At 37.2% G+C, this 10,639-nt stretch overlaps 1 protein-coding gene across 1 annotated transcript; it reads right to left on the bottom strand.

Moving 5' to 3' along the window:
* Window positions 1-8,457: 8,457 nt before the first annotated feature.
* LOC136434280 (fucolectin-like) lies at window positions 8,458-10,403 on the bottom strand. The gene is made up of 3 exons (XM_066427007.1): window positions 10,130-10,403; window positions 9,488-9,689; window positions 8,458-9,035 (listed from the first exon to the last, which is right to left on the bottom strand). The coding sequence occupies exons 1-3, from the start codon at window positions 10,371-10,373 to the stop codon at window positions 8,720-8,722; spliced, it is 762 nt and encodes a 253-aa protein (XP_066283104.1). The 5' UTR covers window positions 10,374-10,403; the 3' UTR covers window positions 8,458-8,719.
* Between the last annotated feature and the right edge of the window lie 236 nt (window positions 10,404-10,639).

Genomic DNA, 10,639 nt, shown 5'->3' with positions numbered 1-10,639 from the left:
GGGGGCGACTGGTAGTAGGAGTCTTCTGTAGAATAAGTCTCAGCTGCACAGACAATACAATACCTGGTTCTGCATGAGTATATAGGGGCCGATAAACCATGTGTAACTAACTTTTAGTGCTTGTCCGAACACAAGTGTTAAATTATCGTTGACACAAAATGAAAAGTGTTAGTATGGTGTAGAGGATTATTATTTCAGTGAACCTGCACTTTTTTTGTATCGTCAGACAAATGCAATTTTCGATTGTGGCATAGTTATTTGATATACTGATGTTATTAACGCACTTTTTTTATGTTATCTTTCGCAGACAAATTAAATTTCAAGTTGGTGAATAGCTATGTAATATGCTGATGCCATACATGTACTTCTTACGTCTTCCCACGCACCAAGGCCATTTCGTCGCTACTGTCTCGTATCTGGTTCTGTACCTAAGTACCAAAAGAGCCTTTCAAATGTAACCGGGTGCCGATCAAGGTGATTTTGAATTATTTAGATCCTTTCGGCCCTTTCCGTTCCTTTCCAGGGCATATTAAGCAACACAGTACAATTTACAGTACAGCACATGTACAAACAACAGAGAAAACATGCCCATATATAGGCCTAGATCAGAGTTCCGATGTTCAAATTATCAAAATACCTCATAAAATCGATGGGTTATGAGATTGCAAAGTGAAAGAAGATTGAAATACAAATGCGGTTGTCGGTTGCTAGAGTATTATTCCCCGTTGCTACGCGCTTGCAGGAAGAAAATACACAGTGGAAAGAAATGAAGAAAGGCTGAATGCAGTCTGAGTTTGTTTCCACAACTACCTGAGCTGCAAAATGCAGTGGATCATCATCATTAATGAGTTAAGGTTAATTTCCTTCTCAGAATCAATTTTAAACGATGTTTGAACTCCGCACGGATGGGGGATGTTGTAATTGACGCTGGCGTAAACAAACCTTGTGATATTCAAGGTCACCGACAATGAGAACAGTATCTTCATTACATTTTAAATGTCCACAACAAAGTGTCCGAGTATATGTACTGTCCAGAGCCAGAAAACGGTTAATATTTGTGAACGTTGTGTTTTTCCTGATGCGGAAAAAAAGGCATGACAGCGAGACAGGGTTAAACAGTAAAAACTCGCAATGACCGAAGGTGACCCCAAATGGAACACGCGTTTGGATCGTATTATGTCATTTAGAAAAGTGTATAACAACGTTCAAATTTGGCTGGACATGGGAATTTCTTAGCCTGAATTTGACCGCCGTGAAACAAAGAAATATCCACCAGATAAAGAAATCATATCAAAACCAGCATCAGAGATAAAGATCATCTAGTTTTCATAAGTCTCGTCTCGCCCAACATAAACTTCTGTATAGAATATAGCTCGGGTATGCTTTAAGACTGCCCAAGCGATCAAAGTTTTTTTTTGTAAACAAAAATAATAAAAAAAATGTCTACATAGAGAAGTAAACCGGGAGAGAGAGAGACCATATACCTGAGGTACTTGAATTGTACTCACGTCACGACAAGTCGTCTGCGGGGGCGGCTCGTAGTAGGAGTCTTCTTCACAATCAGAATAAGCCTCAGCTGCACAGACAATACAACACTTGGTCCTGAGTAGTCAGGGGTTGATCGATCACTTGCTAGTAAATCGAGAATTTAGTAAAGCGCTTGACTGAACAAAAGTGCCATCAACTAGTAATGGCACAAAAAGAAAGGTTACATTTTGTGAATACGGTTATTCTTCCGAGATCTTCATGTTGGTTAACCTGCACAGTCATATGAAATTTCAGGTTAATGAATAGTTATGTAAAATGCTGATGTCATACATGTTCTTCTTATCTCTACCTACGCACCAAGCACCAAATCAATTTCGTCACTACAGTTGCTTTGTGTCTGGTTCTCTACGAAAGTACCAACGGAGCATTTCACATGAACAAAATGTAGTCAAGTTGACTTTAGCTTATTCACATATCTTTTTTGTCCTTTCCATTATTAATCTTCCAGGGATCACAAAGGAACACAGTTCAAAGCACAGTACATCACATGCACAAGCAACGGACAATTTACGTACACGTATATATATATATATATATATATATATATATATATATATATATATATATATATATATATATATATATATATAGGCATAGTTCAAAGAGTCAAATCGTCAAAACAGTTCATATAATCGATGGGTTTTGAGATTGCATACCAAGAAAAGAAGATTGAAATACACATTTTCAATAAACATCCGTCAGATGCAGAAAAGAAAACGTTCAAATTAGCATCAGAGAGGCAGATCATATAGTTTGCATTATCTCGTCTAGCTCTAAATAACCTCTGGTATAGAATATCACCAAGGGATACTTTAAGACTGCCCAAGCAATCAAAGATTTTAAAGAATTGAAATTAAAGAAATTGTCTACATAGACAATTAAACCGGTAGAGAGAGAGACCATATACCTGAGGTACTTTATTCCAAATCCAATGGAATGGTTTTAGTTTGAACAGAAACAGACAGTAATGTGTGCAGAATTGTACTCACGACAGGGCGTCTGCGGGGGCGGCTCGTAGTGAGAGCTCCGGAGTCCTCTTCACTTTCAGAATAAGCCTCAGCTGCACAGACAATACAACACTTGGTCCTGGGTAGATGGGGGTGGATGTTGCTAGTAAATTAGTATTTAGTAAAGCGATTAATCATGACTGAACAAAAGTATCACCAACCAGTTATTGCACAACATGAAAGGTATTCATCCGGTGAATGCGATTATTCTTCCGAGATCTTCATTTTGGTGAACCTGCACTTTTTTATCATCAGTCATATAAAATTTCAGATTAATGAATAGTTATGTAAAATGCTGATGTCATACATGTACTTCTTACGTCTACCCACGCACCACGCACCAAATCAATTACGTCGCTACAGTTTTGTGTCTGATTCTCTACGAAAGTACGAACGGAGCCTTTCACATGAACAAATGTAGCCAGTCAAGCTGACTTTAGCTTATTTACATATCTTTTTATTTCTTTCCATTACTAATCTTCCAGGGACCACAAAGCAACACAGTACAAAGCACAGTACATCACATGTACAAGCAACAGGCATAGTTCAGAGTTCAAAGAGTAAAAATCGTCAAAACACTTCATATAGTCGATGGGTTTTGAGATTACATACCAATGAAAGAAGATTGAAATATAAATTTATCAAATAAACATCAGTCAGATAAAGAAAACATTAAAACCAGCATCAGAGAGACAGATTTTCTAGTTTTCATAACTCTTGTCAAGCCCTAAATAAACTCTGGTATAGAATATCGCCCAGGGATCATTTAAGACTGCCCAAGCAATCAAAGATTGTATAGAATTGAAATTAAAGAACTTGACAATGTCTACATAGACAAGAAACCCGTTAAGAGAGAGAGAGAGCATTTTACTCGAGGTATCTTATTACCTTCGTCGACGAATGGTTTCGTCGACAAGGTTATTCGATGGTGCTTGTCTGTGTGTCTGTTAGTGAACAGAATAAGTCGAGAACGCCTGGATGGTTTGTTGTCGTAGTTGGTGTGTCGGTGTGTATGTGGGAAATCTCAAGATGATTAGATTTTGGGCGAAGTGTTTTGCATAATTAACGAGAAAAGTGTAAAAATGTGTTACATTGTATGCTGAAGTATGTGTACGTGTCGGCTGTTGTTTTCCAAGGCGTCATGGATAGGGCAAGGAGGTCCTGAGGGGTCATGTTGAGGGCAGGAAACGTCAGTTACACAAATTGGCTGTGAGCCAGCTGTAGGCATAATGGTAAGGTAGTCTCCAAGCAGACCTATGGGTTGGCTATAGCAGGGGCAGGTTTTGCTTCAGACTGTGAAAGGGAATTACTCAAGAAGGGCTTGGTGGATGGTCATAAATTTCTGTAAGTGCATAGCTTGAGTGCTGATGTACATGATTAGATACTTATTATGCAAATCAGTATCTAATTTGCATAATAAATGAGGAAAGTTTATACATCCATCAATTTCCATGATAGGACTCTTAAACATGTGACATATGTAACTGAGGAAGAGAGAAATATTAATAGATATCAGCTTTGCAAATGAGAACCTCATTGACATAATTAATGAGAAAAACTATAACTCGAGATGGTCTTGATGGATGGTCATGATTTTTGGTATGTAGATAGCTTACGTGATGCTTTGTATGATTGGATGATAATTATGCAAATGAAATTCTTACTCGCATAATTAATGAGGCCATTTTAAAAATCTGCTGTGTTCCATGATATGACTATTCAAATATGTGACATTTGTAACTAAGGAAGAGAGGAATGTTGATAGACAGGAAATATGCAAATATGGGCCTAATTAGCATAATTAATGAGAAACAACTATAATTCCATACTAGTAAATGACGGCAATTTCATACTTGTGGCATTAGGAAGTTGTGTGAATGTGAACACCATTGAATCAAATTATGCTAATAAGGAGGGAGCTTATTTGCATAATTGATGATAAATGTTAGCATAACCTTCTTTGTTAAGCTCATAGTCATAACAAGGAGGTTTGGACAACTTATGTTATTTGGGTGAAGAGGGTCAACTGGTATGATTGATGATTGATGAAAAACACTCCTAATACGTCAGTCATAAAGGTCAAAATCATTTGACGAAGGTATGAGGTCGTAGAACTCTTGTTACAAATCCAATGGAATGGTTTTAGTTTGAACAGAAACAGACAGTGATGTGTGCAGAAATGTACTCAGGACAAGACGTCTGTGGGGGCGGCTCGTAGTAGGAGTCTTCTTCACCTGCAGAATTAATCTCAGCTGCACAGACAATACAACACTTGGTTCTGGGTGGTAGATAGGGGCCGATCGATCACTTGTAAGCAAATCAAGTGCTTGTCTGAACAAAAGTGTTATCACCTAGCGATGGCAAAAAAAATGAAAAGTATTCGTATGGTATAAATGACTATTCTTCCGAGATCTTCATTTCGGTGAACCTGCACTTTTTGTATCGTCAGACTGATAAACTTTGCAATATGCTGATGTCATACATGTACTTCTGACGTCTACCCACGCACAACGCACCGAAGCAATTTTAAATGCTGCAATTTTGTGTCTGGTTCTCAACAAAATTACCAAAAGATCCTTTCATATATTCATATACATGTCTATACATCCAACATTTTCCTCCACTATTTTTTGCCTTTGCTAAAGTGAACTTGTATATCGATTGCTTATATAGGGGAATATCTATGACATGAATGAACTGATATACGACGGCACATTAAAATTATGCACTTTTGTTGGGCAATTCTTTGTTGAATGCTCCCATAGTAAATTGATTTAAACACTAGAGCCACATATAAGGACATCAGGTTTCATAAGACCACGATGCCTCAGAAAGAAAGAATGGTGTTAGACATATATTCTGATTCAGTATGAGTAATCCCCGAGGTATACACACCTCAGAAAGCCAGGTGTTCAAGATATTTTTGTGAAGGCATCGATAATACCGTTGTTGTTGTCTGCGTGTGTGTGTGATGGCTGTCTCAGGGTATCCGGCGGAATAATGAAGGCTAGCGGTACTTTGAAGCTAGCTCTCTTTAAAAAGATTAAAAGGAATAAACAATGTTACAAATAAAATGATTCATTGGAGGTATAATAAGCAATAGTCAATTAAGAAAACAATATAAGACTTTGCACTGACTTCAGTATTTATTGATCTTTAGCATTGTCCCTTCAGTTAACTATGTAACTGATTTCCAATATTTCCAGATTTAGCTAGAAAAGCAGATATATAGATCGATTGATATGAGGATAGGAATAAACAATGTTACAAAAAAAATGATTCAGTGGAGGTATAATAGACAATAGTCAATTAAGAAAACAATAAAACACTTTGCACTGACTTCAGTATTTATTAATCTTTAGGATGGTCCCTTCAGTTAATTATGTAACTAATTTTCAAGGGAGCCCTAACATTACATGACAAATCATAACAAATCAGGATACAAAAGGACAAATTAACATAAACTTAATGAGTAATCAATTCACAATCATATAAATCATATAACATAAAACAGGAATGATCAAACATAGGAGTAATAAATCAAGCAACTCAGAGTGTTTGAAAACAATGATTAATTAAACTGATGGTCAAATGCCTTTGTAGCGGTCAAAGGCTACCTTTACTGCACGGCTATTGGTACAATATGTCGACCGTATTTCGACCATACTATAGGTATGTGTTGTTTTTGGTCATGTTTCTTTCTCCTTCTCCTGTCAAATCTTCAAAGCGATTAATCACGGTCGTCCTTGGGCCAAATGACATTTGGGATACATATAGACTTAGCAAATACAGCCAGATTTTTTTTCCAAATATTTCTTTATTAATGCCGTTAGAATGATTTTATTGAGGGTTTTGGCTATTTTCGGACCACTGTGCTCTAGTGTTATAGCCGACCCGACTCTCGTGTAAATGACAATTTGGGTTGTAATAGACAACGTCCACTAACGTGTCTACAGACATAGTTCGTTTCAAACCTTTGTAATGGTATTGATGAAATCATTAACTTGCATCATCTTATCAAATGGTTTATATTATGCGCCTTATTTTCTTGGAATCTTTCTTTATTCCGTTTCTCAAAAATGAAAAAAAAAACAAATAATAGCATGGCAGGTTACAACGAGACACATATGGAACCACAAAATCAAAACAGCAAAAATTCAGAAACAGTTATTCAACAAATATTGAACACTAATCCGCTATTGCCCATATTCTGTATAAATTCCGTTAAAAGTAATTATCATTACTTAATCATAAAATTCTGTCTTGGGATTCCCCCACTTTCCTCTGTGCTTATGTAGCTTACCTTGTCTGTTTGCGACATTCCATTCTTGTTTATAGAAGAAGGGAAAAATATGAAAGGTGACAAATTCAAGGAATTTCTACGATGTTGGGAATTATTTGCACACCTTTTGCGTGTGGAATAAGTAATCAGAGATTTTTATGGAGACTAATTTGAAAGGTCTCACTGGTAAAATTGTAGCAGGCACAGAGACAAACTGAAACGAAACTAGTGGCGTATTTAATTGAAGATGATGAATTATGAATTGAAAAATTCGCAACATAATTGTATGATAGGGCAGTCACAAATATAGGGACAAACTAAATTTTATCATATGCATTGTTACAAATATATCTTACATGACTACGTCAAGCTTATAAACTGTTTTATGATTGAATAAAACGTTTGTGTGCTTTGTTTATCAGTATCTATGTTGAGCGATGCAATGCAAATAAATGGAACCAAGAAAAAAACATATTGTATGCAGACCATTTGCAAGCAATCATTTTTCAACTATCATTTGTAAACAATTAAATTCCATTGAAATGACGACATTACACAATTTCTTATTCAACTTGAAAATAAGAGCAAGCTACATAGCATAGTCTTAGAATCGTAACGTATTCATAGAATATTCCTAACATATATGTGCCTGTTTCATAATTTCAGTTACCTAATTCTCCAACAAAGTATTAAAGTTTGTCATCGTAAAATGTGCAACAAAAATGATCTTCCAAAGTCGAACAGTTATATGTTGCAAATAAACAGTATATAATCTTAATTTCAAAGTTACAGTTACTAGTAAAAGGTGTATGGATTATAATTGACAAATCCCCGTTGTAAAAAAAAGAGATAAATACTAGTAGATATCGCAATTGCTTCAGGAAAGAAATCTTATGTCATGTACTCATATATTTCAAATATTTTCTTAAGTATAACGTTGCTTTTAAGCCCATATCTTACTGGGCACGCTAGACAAATTTTGTGGATAAAACAAAATCTTACGCTTTGTGTGTTGTGTTTTTAGTCAAACTTTCTGATTTTCACAGGATTCCCATCATAAAATTAAGGATAACACAGTCAGTTTAGGTCGCAGCAACGCCCCCAACGTGCAGCGGGTTCAGTAAGATAGGGGATATACTTAACTCCGATATCGCAATTTAAGTATACAAACTGTTGTTAAGATACACGATAACGCCTTTTTTGTAGCCAGCCAAAATGTTGATTTATATTTTATGCGCAAAAAATATCAAGCAAGCTATCACAGTAAAATTTGGACGCAATTGTCTTGCACTAAAATCTAATTCAATCGAGACTAATAACTTGGCTTACGTCTCGGACCGGCAGTAAAAAACAAATTATACATTTTTATGACTATGTTATTGCAAGAGAAAAATTTATATTAGATAGGATCAATGTTACCGTTACGTACATAACGTGAGTTAGGCTATCTGTGCAGCTGTGCATAGCTGATTTGATTACACAAATGGCATCCGCTTGCGCAGCCTGTTCTAAAAAAAGAAGCTGACCATACTGTAAAGAGCACAAAGAAACAGCAAAATGACCAAATATATATACAGTAGATTGCAGAAAAATACCGGAACACGGATACCATGGCCAATGTCATATAATGCGTCCTTTCCTATCGTAAAGCATACGGTATTTGTCGTAAACTTCTCCTTACACAAAATGTATTCGAGCTCTGAGTGAGACTTTCCAAAATCTTTTATTAAATGTGAAAATTAAAGAATAAATAATTCACTTTATATCTGGTTAACAGCATTTAGTCATTTGTAAAACTCTACTGATCACTTACATTTTATAATGAGGGTAATTTTTTGCACTTTCGCATCAATTGAGGTGCCAAGAGTATCTTTACGTGGTCTTAGCAACATTCTCCTTGATTTTGACTGATCATGCACGAAATGACGTTGCACGAAGAAGCTATGCTGCCAAATAAAATATCAAAGACTTGGACTTCGCATAGGCTGAGTGTTCGGGAGGGCCCGGGAAGACGAACACCCACGTAACGTCCCCACATCCCCCTACACGAGACGGTAATGGACGACTGATTCACGTCGATTCGATGGTCACCGCCACACTTGTGGTTCATGCTGATCTGGCTGTATAACCCGATGTGGATGTTGAAGGGGTTGATTCGTTCCCAACAACAGGCGTCCCGGCGGGGAAAGATGACTACCCTGTAGGTGTTAAAGACTTTGAGTTTAAGCGTTACGTTGATGAAGGTTAGACATCCGCGTAGTAAAATATGCTAAAAAAAGTTACTCATCAAGCAACTGGAAATTTTTTTTGAAAAATTTGGAGTTTTAGCGTTAGTTTATCTAAATCCGATGTTAATTGATACCAATCTTGCAAAAAAATTAAACCATCGTTTACTTCTGTTACATGCCCATATCATTGATTACAGATGCTATATATTTGCATAACAGGAAAATCTATATTTACAGTGTTTTCCATGCATGCTGTGCCAGCTACCACCTATTAGTTTCCAAACTGGGGCAAATATTCCCCTAATGGGGGCCCATGTCACAGCATTTCGAGTTATACTGCCTACATACTGCCTACTGGCTAGGAAAACAACTGCAATGAAAACCTTTTTTTCACCAAAGGAGATGTTATGCCATACATTTACCTGTCAATCCTATACAGCAATCGAAGATCAACCCACCAACTGGGGTCAGCTACTCCCACATTAGTGTCTGTACAGGATTGGTGTCCGGAAGCAGAGTCGATGTTCCCATCTACGGCGTAAGAGGCAGGCCTACCCCATGCGGTGCTTGTTTGGTACGCTGTCTTTTTCCTGGCCAAATTGATACCCGTGCGATGTGGGGGTTCTGTAAAACGTGAAATATCAAGATCAATGCCTAATGCTAAACAAATTTTGTTATGAGATCTTACAGTGTCTTTCACGTTTGAGGTCAGATACAAGTACACTGTTAACCGAAATGGTTTGCAATAAATGACTAAAGCATGCTTCAAAACACTCACAGTGCATAAACATAATAAACACCAGCTGTAAAAACTCAAATTTGATCAACCATATCTCCGTTATCAATGACATAGTGTAATGTTTTCTTGGAGAGCATATCCATTATGCTTGGTAGCGATTAACAACTTGTTATGATCTAACATTCAAAAGTCGATATCCAGAGCTGACTATCCATTAAGAATGATGGGCTAAAAAAGAAAAAAAAGAAAAAAAAGTTTCTGGACTTTCCTCGGTTGATCAAAGACACAAATATAAAGACAAACATTATTGCTGAATATGCCATACCTTTTTGAATAGATGATTTCGGTGCAGCAACATCATTGATGCTTTCTTTCTGAGCAAGCTCGGTTTTGACAAATGGCGGCGTCGCTTTGTTGGAGTTCATATCGGTTGATGTCGTTATAGATGTATGGTCAGCACAGGTAGTGTCCACAGCAGGGGTGGAGGTGCGCACAAAGACTTGGACTTCGCACAAGCTCAGTGTTCGGGAGGGTCCGGGAAGACGAACGCCCACATAGCGTCCCCGCATCCCCTGACAAGAGACGGAAATGGACGGCTGATTCACGTCGATTCGATGATGACCGCCGCACTTGGGGTTTGTGCTGACCTGGCTGGAATCCCCGATGTGGATGTTGAAGGGGTTGAGTCGTTCCGAACAACAGTCCTGGCGGTTGAAGGTGACTACTCTGTAGATATTAAAGACATTGAGTTTTTACGCCAATATACAAAAATCCAATGCGTTTTTTTAGTTAATTGACACAAGTCTGTCGGAAGAATTCAACCATAATTATACTG

The sequence above is a fragment of the Branchiostoma lanceolatum genome, chromosome 5 (assembly GCF_035083965.1).
Source record: "Branchiostoma lanceolatum isolate klBraLanc5 chromosome 5, klBraLanc5.hap2, whole genome shotgun sequence".
Classification (NCBI taxonomy): domain Eukaryota; kingdom Metazoa; phylum Chordata; class Leptocardii; order Amphioxiformes; family Branchiostomatidae; genus Branchiostoma; species Branchiostoma lanceolatum.
The sequence above is the reverse complement of the archived record's forward strand: the minus strand, read 5'-3'. Positions and strand labels throughout refer to the sequence as shown.